Source organism: Lycium ferocissimum, chromosome 4 (genome assembly GCF_029784015.1).
Source record: "Lycium ferocissimum isolate CSIRO_LF1 chromosome 4, AGI_CSIRO_Lferr_CH_V1, whole genome shotgun sequence".
NCBI lineage: Eukaryota > Viridiplantae > Streptophyta > Magnoliopsida > Solanales > Solanaceae > Lycium > Lycium ferocissimum.
In genome coordinates this window covers 43,474,707-43,488,361 of record NC_081345.1, presented here as the reverse complement: position 1 = coordinate 43,488,361, position 13,655 = coordinate 43,474,707, and the positions used below count along the sequence as shown (strand labels likewise).

General features: G+C 38.2%; 1 protein-coding gene across 2 annotated transcripts in view; it reads left to right on the top strand.

Annotated features, from left to right (window-relative positions):
• The window catches only part of LOC132053138 (protein FORGETTER 1), a 35,564-nt gene that overhangs the window by 13,408 nt on the left and 8,501 nt on the right, over positions 1-13,655 (top strand). For both annotated transcript variants that reach the window (XM_059445000.1, XM_059445002.1), the window contains 19 exons: positions 388-448; positions 523-604; positions 1,424-1,552; positions 1,665-1,808; positions 1,965-2,064; positions 2,142-2,267; positions 2,925-2,998; positions 3,095-3,267; positions 3,396-3,489; positions 3,647-3,744; positions 3,819-3,954; positions 4,177-4,283; positions 4,502-4,597; positions 4,698-4,785; positions 4,892-5,012; positions 11,832-11,937; positions 12,013-12,136; positions 12,204-12,281; positions 12,358-12,476. In XM_059445000.1, the coding sequence (XP_059300983.1) occupies positions 388-448; positions 523-604; positions 1,424-1,552; positions 1,665-1,808; positions 1,965-2,064; positions 2,142-2,267; positions 2,925-2,998; positions 3,095-3,267; positions 3,396-3,489; positions 3,647-3,744; positions 3,819-3,954; positions 4,177-4,283; positions 4,502-4,597; positions 4,698-4,785; positions 4,892-5,012; positions 11,832-11,937; positions 12,013-12,136; positions 12,204-12,281; positions 12,358-12,476 (2,056 nt within the window). The remainder of the gene's footprint in view (positions 1-387; positions 449-522; positions 605-1,423; positions 1,553-1,664; positions 1,809-1,964; positions 2,065-2,141; positions 2,268-2,924; positions 2,999-3,094; positions 3,268-3,395; positions 3,490-3,646; positions 3,745-3,818; positions 3,955-4,176; positions 4,284-4,501; positions 4,598-4,697; positions 4,786-4,891; positions 5,013-11,831; positions 11,938-12,012; positions 12,137-12,203; positions 12,282-12,357; positions 12,477-13,655) is intronic.

Below are 13,655 nucleotides of genomic sequence, written 5' to 3'. Positions count from 1 at the left end.
TGATAATGGTGGGCAACAATGACGATTAGCAGTGGAAGTGGATGGAGTAAGGTGCACTGCCATAGTTGTAGAATTCTATATTAATGATATTAACACTTTGTTATAGATCTTAATCATTCAGAGATATTAAGACCCATTAAGTGATTGTAAAATTAGAAAAACAAACACACTTAATGATTGAAATCTGAATGATTAAGTTCAGATCTAAAAAACAGACAGATTTAATGACTAAGATCTGAATGATTAAGAATAAAACCTTCATCAAGTGCAGTACGAATGAGGCGTGAGACTGCTTTTTAATTCTTAAGTCCTATTTTAGTATGTAGTGGTTTAAAATGTCCATGTGGTAAAAACTTTTGAAGCTGATTTTGTTTTGACCCCTTACAGGTGCTATGGAGAAAGGTGGCGTGGGGGCACTTGAACTTGTTGCCATGGACATGAAAGCAAGGTTTTTTCTAACTATCTATGTCTAAGTTATCAAGTCAGTCTATGTATATACTATCTAACCTCTTGACGTATTAGGGGTATGTATGTGTGTCGTACGCTTAGCTACAAAGGTGCAGAGTTTGAAGTTGTTGAAGTACCTTTAGAAGCCAAGATGCAGGTATGATTTTTTTTTTTCGGGATGACGATTGGTAAGATATGGTTTCTTGCTCACACTGGTCTAGAATGAGATCACACTAGTGCTACTAGGTGTGAGAAATTGTATACAACAACAACAACAACATACCTAGTTTAATCCCACAAGTGAGGTCTGGGAGGGTAGGATGTACGCAGACCTTACCTTTACCTTTGCGGGGTAGAGAGGCTGTTTCTGATAGACCCTCGGCTCAGTGTGAGAAATTGTATCGGTCTTCCTAAATCTCAGCGGCAGAATAGTGTCAGACTTAGGTGCCTTGGATTAGCGGTTTGTATTCCTCTAATTGGAGCATATTCCCCGAAATAGAGTCTTTATTATGAAGTCATTTACTGCTATGTATTGCTTAATAGGATAACTTCCTGGAGTTATGGATCCTTGAAAGAGAACAACAATGTACTTGATCTTTACCATGCAGTCAAATGTTTTTTTCTTGATATGTCAACTAAATATGCATTTGATGTTTTAATACTTCATTTGTTTGTTTTATGCTTTAAACGGGAAACATACTTTTTTTCTTCTTTAGCTTATTCATGGGCGGAGAGATATGAAGAACTGAAATTGCCAAGATATTCTGCCACTTTCTTCATAAATTTTGATTGTGATTTGTTACTTTAAGCTTCAGTATGCTTGAGTTTTTCGAATATTTTAAGGGAGCATGTGCTACTTTTTTTGGTGCATACCCCTGACCATAATGAAAATCTTCCCTTATGTTGATAGCCAATTATTTTTATTTTGCTGTTTGTGTTTTTTGTCGATTTGACTCTCATTATATTATGTTCTCAGGACATGTATAAAAAGGCAGCTGAATTCTGGGCAGAGCTTAGAGTGGAATTGCTGTCAGCTGGTGCATTTCTCAGTGATGATAAGCCCTCTTCTAATCAGCTCTGGAGACTTTACTGGGCTAATCATCAGGTTTAGGATCTCCGTGTTTTATGGCTCAAAAGCTACTTTATGCAAACAATGTCTTCATGTTTTAATAGATAATATGTCTAAGTCACCTCCTTTTTTCTGTTCTAAAATGTAGCGCTTCTTTAGACACATGTGTATGTCCGCTAAGGTGCCTGCAGTAGTTAGAATTGCAAAGGATGCATTGACAGAAGGTAAATGCGTGGTCGTAGGCCTTCAAAGCACTGGAGAAGCAAGAACTGAGGAAGCCATTTCAAAATATGTAAGTCACATGTCTTGCATCATGTTTCTTCTTTCTGTATTTACATGTATCTACATTTTTTGAAACTTCTTTATTCAGGTTCGGAGTATAAACCAAGCCACATATGAAAATTGTGTTGCTTAACCTATCTTCTTGTGTTTCTTGAAATCTTGATAGGGTCTTGAACTTGATGATTTTGTTTCTGGACCTCGTGAGTTGTTACTTAAATTTGTAGAAGAGAATTATCCACTGCCTGAAAAACCTGAACCACTTCCTGGTATGTGCATCTGTAATGTCTCTGTGTATCTTCCTCCAATGGCCGCCAGTTTTGCTTACTTTCTAATTCATGCATAGAGGAAAGTGTCAAAGAGCTTCAGCGAAAGAGACACTCTGCAACACCTGGTGTATCATTTACAGGGAGAGTGAGAAAAGTTGCTAAATGGCAAACGGGTGATCAGAGGAGTGATGAAGAATCAGATAGTAAATCTCTACTCCTTGAAATCTGTTTTTTCTTTTGTTAGTTATGCCTTTCTCTTCCAATTGGGTATTTTGGTATTTGAGGTAAGCTGGTAGTGGTTTGCTATGTAACATGTTTTGCAATTCAACTGTTAAATAGTTTCCAACTAATTTCTCGCAATTAAGGAAATTTTGGGAGACAGCTTCCTTCCATGCCCAAAATTGATGCTTCGATATTATATATATGGTAAATAAAACTTTCCATATACAGTATTGATACTAGGGGGTTATCATACATGTATCTAATTTCTTATAATACTTTGTATGTATGCAGCTATGTGTAGTATGCTATAAGCTCTGGGATTCAGCGTTTATATTCTAATATTTCAAGACCACTGGATCTTTTTGAAACCCTCTGGTTGTAGATGATATATTTTTGCTAGAAATAGATTGAACTTTACACAACAATTTTGTATCACAGTGCACTGCTAGTGCAGGTTCCACATACATAGTAATTTCTTCCCTCTTTATCAGTTAAGGTATTTAAATTGGATTATCTATTGAAGTTGTCCCGAATTCTCTTAGCATGGTTATAATTTGCAGAGTACAATGGATGATGCTTCATAGAGTTTGCTCTTGGCATTTTCTTGCTGCTGAATTTTTTTTTTTTAATAAGTACAGCTGATTCCGAATATGCATCTACCGAGTCTGATGACGATGAATTTCAGATCTGTGATATTTGTAATTCGGAGGAGGTACTAGTCTCTGAATCTTGACACTCCTAATTCTCTTGGTTTTGTTTGGTTATTTTGTATTGATCTTCCTACTGCTATCGGTGGTCATCCAATTAGGAGAGGAAAAAATTGCTCCAGTGTTCCTGTTGTAGCCAACTTGTACATCCGGCATGTTTAGTTCCACCTGTTGCAGAGTCAGTTCCTGCGGATTGGAGTTGCCATTCTTGCAAGGAAAAGACAGATGAATATATACAAGCAAGACATGCCTATGTTGCTGAACTATCAAAAAGGTCGAACATGTGAAAATTTGGTTCTTGTCTGGTTATGTTCACTTTTGCGCTTCATGATTCATCATAGATCATCTCAGTCAATGTTGTGGAAGGTTCAAAACTGACTACCAATGTGATGTGATGTTAAGGTATGAAGGAGCTGTCGAGAGAAGGTCCAAAATTTTGGATATAATTCGTTCTTTGGATCTTCCAAACAATCCGTTGGATGATATTATCGATCAGGTTCTTCCCTATTCTTCATTTGGTAATCCCTCTCTATGTGTTGAGTGTGGATGCGCGCTCTGTGTACTCATTCACAAGTTTCCACATTTGCACCGAACCAAGCGCCTCTTGGAGGCATTATATAATCACAGGTTTACATATTTTAACTCTTATGCAGCTTGGGGGCCCAGACAAAGTGGCAGAAATAACAGGGAGAAAAGGCATGCTTGTGAGGGCCGCTAGTGGAAAAGGTGTCACCTATCAGGCGCGAAATACGTGAGTTTCCGATGTTCTAAATCAAATTATATATTTTTTTCTCATAATGGCTGAGCAATTTTTTCTTGCTTCAGGAAGGATGTAGCCATGGAAATGGTCAATATACATGAAAAGCAGCTTTTTATGGAAGGGAAGAAGCTGGTAGCTATAATATCTGAAGCTGGATCGGCTGGTGTTTCTTTGCAAGCTGATAGAAGGGCTTTAAACCAGGTAGCTTTTTGTTTTTTTTAAACCAGGTAGCTTTTTGGTTTTTGTTTTCATCATTTACTGCATGGCCACTTCAATGAAGATAGTAAAAGATATCCTCTCTTATATATGTGTGTGTGTAAATGTATTAGACATACTCTTTTCTATATTTATCTTCTGATCCTTAATGGATGAGCTTCTTTTGATATTCTGATTATGTTGTTTGAAATCCTTCCATTGTGTCAGAGAAGAAGGGTTCATTTGACTCTGGAATTACCTTGGAGTGCTGATCGGGCAATTCAGCAGTTTGGAAGAACTCATCGCTCAAATCAAGCTTCTGCACCCGAGTATAAGTAGGTACCGTGCTGGTTATAAGTCAATATTGGTTGTGCTATATGATGGCAAACCTGGATTATACAATACAACTTGCCATTGTAATTATCTGACAGCGTACCTGGAGTGCTACAAGTTGCCATTAAATATTTTTTTCATACTTCCCAAAAATCAATTCCCCTGTATATATCACTTGTTTCATATTTTGCACATTTGATATTTCTCTCACAATTTACAGGCTACTATTTACTAATCTTGGTGGTGAACGGCGGTTTGCATCCGTTGTTGCCAAGAGACTTGAATCACTTGGGGCACTGACCCAGGGAGATCGTCGGTGAGTGCAATATTTTTTAGCATATGTTGCAAGTATGATTATGAAAACATGCATGTGAATCAGTGACGGGCTGTTTTCATTTGCTCTTGATATATTGCAGAGCTGGACTATCTCTCAGTGCTTATAACTATGATAGTTCCTATGGGAAGAGGGCCCTTATGATGTTATATAGAGGGATCATGGAGCAGGTGTCTGACTTTTGCTTGATACTGTCATTTTTATCTTGTATTCCATTCCTTTCCCACTTTAGCATGTATGTGTACAAGTCAAAATTCAACATGCTATGGTTTGCAGGATCCCTTGCCACTTCTACCAGCAGGTTGTTCTGCTGATATACCAGATGCTATACAGGATTTTATTTTGAAGGGGAAAGCTGCACTTGTTTCTGTCGGCATAATAAGAGACTCTGTTCTTGGTACTGCATTTACCTTTTTAAACGAATCAATCTAAGGAATTTTTAATGGAGCGAAATGAATGCTAGCAGAAGAAGTTTATCAATCTAAGGAATTGTTAATGGAGCGAAATGAATGCTAGCATAAGAAGTTTATCAGGGCCATCCAAGTCATCGCAGCCTCTCAATCAAGTATCTATAACTGTGGAAAACTTTTTTAAGCAATAAAGGAAGTGTAAAGGATGTTCTGTTAAACCATTTGGTAAGAACTTAATGGCTACTTGCTTATTGTCTTAGTCCCAACCAATAGCTTTGTCTCAGTCCCAACCAAGTTGCGGTTGGCTATTTGAATCCTCATGTTTCTTAATTAAAATAATAATAGGCCAACATTTTAGAATATAAAAATTAAAAGTATTAGTTGAAAGTTTGCTATATTTCCTACTGTCATAAGAATCTCTAATAAGGCTAGAAGACTCCTATAAAGCATAAGACCTAAGGTAAACATAGTAACACGATTAAATTAACTTTCAACTAATCGGTATCGTCTATATAAATCTTCTTTTTTCCCATTTTGCCCTATCTTTTGCAGTTCACATTGATTCCAAGAGTCATGTTTTTTCGAGACAACTTTCTTTCGTGTGATTTTAGGTCTACCTTGTCCCCTTTAAACACCTTCCCTCACCGTGGTTTCAGACCTACAGAACAGTGCATCTAGAGGTCAATACGAAACCATCTCAAGCGACTTTCTCTTTTTTTATCCTTAATATTTGCTACTTGCACTGTCTAGCGAATGTGGTCATTTTTAATCTTGTCTAATCTTATACGTCCGCACATCTATCTTAGCATCCCCATTTCTGTGACACCCATCTTGGGGATGTGCCGGACTTTAGCATCCCCATTTCTGTGACACCCATCTTGGGGATGTGCCGGACTTTAGCATCCCATCATTCACTCCCATATAACATTGCTAGTCTTATAACCGTTTGATTCGACGTGTAACATCTTCATTTATCATTTCATTCTCCTGAAATAACAACCTAGATATCTAAATTATTTGCAATTAAGCCCGAATTTGTTCCAGATTCACTTCAAGCTACGTGTTTGGGGTCCGGAAAGGCTGTTTATGATTCTAGAGGGGTGATCGTGGGGTTGGTTCAGTTGGGAGCTTTAGCCAGGAGGTTTAATTGGGGAACAGGAAGAATATTTTGGGAGAGAATTGCTATAGTTCTTCTTCTTCAGCTGTTGGCCATCAAATGGCTAATTTAGAGACTGTTGGGGTAGATGCTAAGCCTATTCCTGAAGGAATCATTGAGGGGGAGGGGAAAATTTCCAAATGGGCAAAAGAGTTCTTGGCGGTGTCTTTTGAGGGAATGGAGGGGAAAGTCATAGATCTATTGAATAGTATTGATCAAGAAAAAAGATTTGCTAGAGAAGTCCAAGAAAAAGTTGGAGGTTCAACAAGGGGTGGCAAGCTTATGGTGTATAGTAGGAGGAATAGGGAGGTGAACAGGGTCATTGTGGGGGGGCGGGGGGAATAAAGTTTGTTGATCCTCAGGGGTTGGCCTGGTGGCAATTGACTTGAGCCTTGGGGTGCTCCGCTTTCGGGTCTCGAGTTCGAAACCGGCCCCAGGTGCAAACAATTTACGAGGCACGTGACCGGGAAACCGAATTACCCGTGGTGCACTTAAACTCGCTGCCGGGCTTTGTGCGCCGGGATTAGTCGGGGCTCAAAGAGACTCGGACACCCGGTGCTTAATCAAAAAAAAAAAGTTTGTTGATGGATTTCAAAATCATTAGTTGGAATATGAGCGGATGAATGACCCAGCAAAATGGCCATCATAATAGCAGGTTTTACAGAGTGGGGGCTGATTTGGTTTGTATTCAGGAGACGAAAATAGAGACTTTGATGGAGTGTATTGTGAGGAGTGTGGGGGGAGGAAGATGGGTGAATATGATTATATTTTGGCCCGTGGAATGCGGGAGGCATACTAATTCTTTGGGATGATAGGAAGTTGGAATGCATGGAGGTTACAAAGGGGAGTTTATGCTTGGGGTGCAGGTTTTTTTTTTTCGGTTTCTTTTTGTGAAGGTAACATAAGTTTAAAACACCGACAATGGGGTGGGATGAAGATTTGGGGGTATTTATGGACCTGTAGGGGATCCAAGGAAACCTTTTGGGAGGAGTTAGGGCAGGGTTGGTGAGGTGGGATACTTGGGTGTTACAAAGGGGAGTTTATGCTTGGGGTGAAGTGTTTTTTTTTGGTGAAGATTACATAAGTTTAAAAACACCGGCAATGGGTTTGAATGAGGATTTGGGGGTGTTTACGGACATGTAGGGGATCCAAGGAAAGCTTTTGGGAGGAGTTAGGGCAGGGTTGGTGAGGTGGGAGATTACTTGGGTGTTGGGAATTTTTATACTATTAGATTCCGGAGGAGAGGTTGGGATACAGGGTGATATCTAGGGTCATGGCAGAGTTTTGGGGTTTTATTGAGAACCATCTTCTTATTGATTTACCTTTGATAGGTGCCACTTTTACATGGTCTAGGTCGGAGGACTCATCTTCTAAATTACGACCATATAGATTCCTTGTGTACTTCTTGGGAGGAGATGGCACCAAGTGTGATCAGTTCCCTCTCCCTCGTTTGAGCTCAGATCATTCACCTACCGTGTTGGCTGGTAGTAGGGGGGAGAAGAATGAGATCTCCTTTTAGATTCGACAACAAGTGATTGTGAGCGACAAACTTTGAGGATAGTGTCTGGGTGGTGGAGCAGCTATGCTGCGGAGGGGTGACCTTCTTTCAAACTTGCAAAAAAATTGAAGATGCTTAAGAAACACATAAGGGTGTGGAACAAAGAAGTGTTTGACTTCTTTGGCTTCGACTCAAGAGGCATGTTGGAGACAAAAATCGAGGGTGTTGTGGTTGGAAGGGGGGGATTCGAACATAAAATTCTTACATGGGGTAGAAGTTAAAAATCGGAGGAGGAATTTGATAGAGTTGGTGGAGAGATACATGTGTAGGGGGAGGAAGTAAAGGGGACAATTGTTTAGTTCTACGAGCGATTGTTCAAACAGGAAAGCAGTGGAGGCCAAATTTTTTTTTTTGGGGGGGGGGGGGGGGGAGGGGGTGCCGGGTGGGGAATGGATTTCAATCAGATTGAAGGGGATAATAGTATTTGGTTAGAGAGGGCTATTGCGGAGCAGGAGGAGGTGCGTAAGCCAGTAGAGTGTTGTGTGGATGACAAAGCCCTAGGTTTCTCTTTGGCTTTCTTTCAGCATTGTTAAAGCACGATCAAATATGATGTTTTGAGTACTATTGAGGAGTTCTAGGAGGGGTGAGTTTGAAAAAGCTTAAATGTTTCTTTCATTGTCATTATTCCTGAAAAGGAAGGGGCTACTAGCATTAGGGATTATAGACCTATTAGGGTAGTGGGAAGCATCTACAAGATTATTTCTAAGGTGCTTTCCAATAGACTTAAGAGTGTTCTAGACGAGACTGTTTCTTCTTTGTGAAATGCTTTAGTCAAAGGAAGATAAATTTTGGATGCAGTTTTAGTGGCTAATGAAGTGGTAGATTCAAGGAAAAAGAAGGGTGAGCCGGGCGTTTTGTGTAAGTTAGATCTTGAGAAGGTTTACGACCATGTAAATTGGAATTTCTTGGATTTTTTTTATCGTGGTATCCGAGCCAGCTTGCCCACACCTCGACTAATTTCATGAAATACATGCCACCTCCTACCAGCAACAAGTACCAGGTAACTCTGTCCATCAAGGCTAGAACAAATGGGAAGAAATCACCTAGTATAATTGTACTCTTTGAAGAGGATAACATATAACATTAACATGCTTGCTCAAGTTTTGCATTGTAGGGTCCCTACTACCTACCCTAAATTACTGTTAGGTGCGTTGAATAAGGACATCAGTGTTTGGAACCCGGTCATTCAAAGGGTAGAGAAGAGTTGATGTTTTTCAACAAATCATTATTGGGTAAATGGTTTGGGAGATTCAGGATGTAGGGACAAGCATTATGGAGAAGGGTGATAGCGGACAAATACAGAGTAATGGAAGGGGGATGGAGAGCAAACATGATTACAATGCCTTTAGGGTGTGGTGTGTGGAGGAACATAATGAAGGGGTAGGAAGCTTTTTTGGTAACATTTTTTTTCCAGGTTAGGGAAAGGAGTAGAGTTAGTTTTTTGGGTCAAAAATGTTGGGGAGATTTGGTCTGTGAATGATGATTTCTTGGGCTTGTATGGGGTTTCTCCCCTTGTATCCCCCTTACCTGTTGAAACTTTTTGGAACTTCGGGTTCAAGAGGGATTTCCAGGACTGGGAGGTGATCAAGCTTAAGATATTGCTAGGTCTACTTCATAAGCAAACTGAGCCAGTCGACCGACCCAATGTTTTGTGTTGGGAGGTGGAGAATAACGAAGTGTTCTCTCTTAAGTCCTTATATGAAAAGCTACTAGTTAGGGTAAATGATAGCTTTCTATATGATTCGGTTTAGACACCTAAAGTGCCTAGGAAGGTGTGTTTCTTCACTTGGTTAGCTGGGGGGGATGGGTGGGGGTGATTGACAACAGAAAATCTTAGGAAACGAAAGGTTTTCTGCATAAGTTGATGTTTTCTCGGTAAGGAGGAAGATGAGGATGTGAATCATATTCTGTTACATTGTAGGTTAGTCACGAGGATATGGTGGGATATCTTTAGATGGTTTGGCGTTTCTTGGGTAATGCCAATATCTGTGAAGGAGTTGATGTTCAGCCGGAAGATTGGAGCTAGGAGAAGAAGGCACAAGTCGTGAAATGTTATTCCTCTTGCCTTGATGTGCGTCCTTTGGAGCGGGTAGTAGGAGAGCTTTTGAAGGGGTATAGATGAATTTTGCTCAGTTAAGGAGTAGCCTTTATTCCCTCATTTTCTTTTGGTGCACCCATGTAGTTCCTGATTGTGTAAAAATTGGGTGTCTTTTAGGGAGAACCATATTGTGTAGGTCTCTCCCTTTTGGTATACACGACCAAGTTGGCCTTTTTATTATTATTGAAATCTTTTACTTGATAAAAAGCACCATAATCCCATTTAATCTCACTCAACCTCACTCTTCTTATGCTGACTTAACGTGCAGTGCATATATTCAATCTTATCTACTTATCCTAAAACTCTTACTCTTCAGAGTGCTTCGTCATAGTTCAAGCTTTTGGTTGACACTCTCGCTAGTTTCGTCAATTATCATGATATCATCAGCAAATAGCATACACCTTGGGACCTCATCCTGTATTGACTATTGTATTGGTTAGCTCATCCATAACTAAGGTAAACAAGTAGGGGCTTAATGTTAGGGGTGTGAATGGATCCTTAAAAATTGACTTAGCCGACCGAACCGTACCGTACCGGACCGATTGTTAGATTTTTTTTGATAATACTATTTTATATTAATCTATAACCGTACTGAATAATAGGGTAGGTTTTAAATTTTATAAAAATAAATCAAAAAAAATACCGAACCGTACCGATAAATGTATATTTTAAAAATATATTTTATATATTAAGTTTAAAAATAATAAAGCACTAAATTTATTTCCTTGGACCTTTGGATTATGAAATTATTACAAGCCAACAAGTAATTAAAACCAAAAGTTCCTACTCCCAAACCTATTTTGCTACTGTGTTGAAACTAAATTCAAACTTGGAACATATTCTTAATCTTTTGACTTACAAAGAGTAGTGAGATAAATTTAATTTTCATAACATACCGACTACTAACTGCTAAAAGAGAGAAAGGTTCAGCTTCGACCATATTCTTAATCTTTTGATATACAAAGAGCAATGAGATAAATTTAACTTTCATAACATACCAATTACTGAACTGCTAAAACGGGAAAACAAGTGTTATGATGTTTGCACAATACATATCTTTTTACTAGTGTGATTTATATGTTTCTCGTCTTTGCTTAATTTATTGTGTTGCTATAAAATAGTGGATTAAATCTCTATTATGAGCATCTTTCATATTCCCTTGATTCTTCAACTTTTGAAAGTAAATGTGCCTAGTGAGTTTTGCTAAAGTCCTGTGCAAGTATGCATGTTATCGCGTTCTAACTTTTACTAGCGACTCTTACATAATGTCTTTAAAAAACCCGAACCGTATCGATACCGAAGAGAAACCGAGATGATCGGTACGGTTTTGATAAGTTGAATTTTGGTTATACAAAATAGAGTAACCGAAAAATTGGTACTGTATAAATTTTATAAAATAACCGACCGAACCGAACCATTGACACCCCTACTTAATGTTGCACGGTGATGGAAAACTCCTTTGTGTCTTTTATCACCGTTACGCCGATGATGGCTTCTTCATACATGTCCTTTATGATATTTATATATTTAACATGAATTCCTTTCCTCTCCAACACCCACCAAAGAACCTTTCTTGGCACTCTTAGCATATACTTTCCTCCTTGATGTTTTATAATATTAATAGAAGGCCACACGAGCTGCCTGCCTGGGTGGTGTTAGATATTTTTTTTTTTTTTTTTTTGGCTTAAAAATGAACCCTTATAATTTGCTTTCTTCAAGTTGGAGGACTTTTACTTGAGACTCTTAGGAATTTGTATACTTCTATGCCCGCACACATGCTTGTGCATTCATGCATCTTTATTGCCACTGGTGTTTGTTCTTGTTGCCTTTAAAAGAATTATTTTCCGTTGTTGAAAGCAGCTAAAATTGCCTTTTAAAAGAAATAGTCAAACTTGTTTGTGTTTGGTGACTACTACTTCAGTGTTCATCTTCAGTGTTCATCCTCTCATACCAAACTTACGCTTTTCCGCTCTTTGCTTTTGCTGATTGTTAAGGTAAGGACTCTGGAAAGCTTTCTGGCCGTATAGTTGATTCAGACATGCATGATGTTGGGCGTTTCCTTAACAGGCTCTTGGGGTTGCCACCTGAAATCCAAAATAGGTCTATTCTTTATCAATTTAAATGTGGATGCTTGCTATCCATGTCTATAATAATAAAAGTTTGTTTTGAATTCAGGCTATTTGAGCTATTTGTCAGCATACTTGATCTTTTAGTTCAGAATGCACGCCTTGAAGGACATTTAGACTCTGGAATTGTTGACATGAAAGCTACCACTGTTGAACTACAGGGGACGCCAAAGGTTATGCTGTTCCTGTTTTCTCTCTGCTTTCTTACACAAAACATGTTGTGACATCAACCTATTACAGACTGTTCATGTTGACAACTTGTCTGGGGCTTCAACCATATTGTTTACTTTTACATTGGATCGTGGACTGATGTGGGAGGTATATTACCATTATAAACTTGATTAGATAGTTACCGTCCAATTTTGCTTTGTAACCTTTTATTCTCCACCTGTAGTGTGCATATGCATTGCTTGAAGAGAAGCAAAAGGACGAGTCTAGTTCAACTAATAGTGGATTCTATGAATCCAAACGAGAATGGTTGGGAAGACGACATTTTGTATTGGCATTTGAAGGGTATGGAAATTCTTGATTGGTGATTTTCTATTTCTGTATGTTGATATTTTGGTTTGCAAGTGCAGTCAACCTAATTCAACTTGGTTCAATGCACCGAATTGTATTTCTTTTGCATACACAATGAATTATATCTAGATCAATGAGGCAACTACGTTTCAATCCTGTAGAATTTGTGAAAGAAGAAAAGGTTTCTTTGTATTTCAGTGCATCCCATGAAAAGGGGTATTTATACAAGTGAATCCAAACTAATTAAGGAAAGACAATCAATTATAGTAAAATGAAATATTTTGTTCCTATAATTATGTTAGGAGAAGGAAAAATAAAGTCTCTGTACGTTATTATTTTCTTCCATGTGATGCCTAGGGTACTGCAGAGTTCCTTTACAAAATCCTTTTGATGAGGCCATCAAGTTTTGTCGTTTGACTCCTAATATCGTCGTTTATGGGTGAAATATTGTTTGACTTGCAAGTTAGGAATCATTCTTAGTTCCAGGTGACTTGCTGTTAATTATGTTAAGACATTGATTACTCTTGCTAGATTCTATAAGGAATTAGTACCCTGACAAAATGTTAGCTCCATGAGTGTAGAATTTGAGAAAGAAGATATATCAGTATGTCTTTAAATCCCATGAGAAGGGGTATCTATAAAAACTGAATCCTAGCTGATTAAAGAAAGACAATCAACTACAATAAATGAAAATATTCTATTCATATAATTACTCTAGATAAAGGAAAAATAAAGTCTCCTAAAATCATGCTAATTAATTAACACATCAAAAAATCCCAATCCCAAATCAGATGGGCTATATGAATGAATTATATCCTTTCCCTTCTGTCAAGTCCATTGCCTGTGCATAGCAGAAGTTTAGTGCATAAGGTTGCCCTTTAAGACATCTTTAGGATTTTCTATATCTCACACTTACGCTACACGGATAACTAGTTTAATCCCAACTAGTTGGTAGATCTTCTGTAGATCCGTTTTGTTTTATTTTTAATTATGTATGCATTTATTTGGAGAAACTTAGGTTTTTTTTGTCGGTTAAAATAGGAATAGGATTTGGATATAGTATTGGGATGTAGTGTCTATAAATAGGACTCAATGTAATAATGTAGATACACAATTCAATAATATTATTTTCTCCCATAATTTCTCACATGGTATCGGAGCATTGTTGCGAAA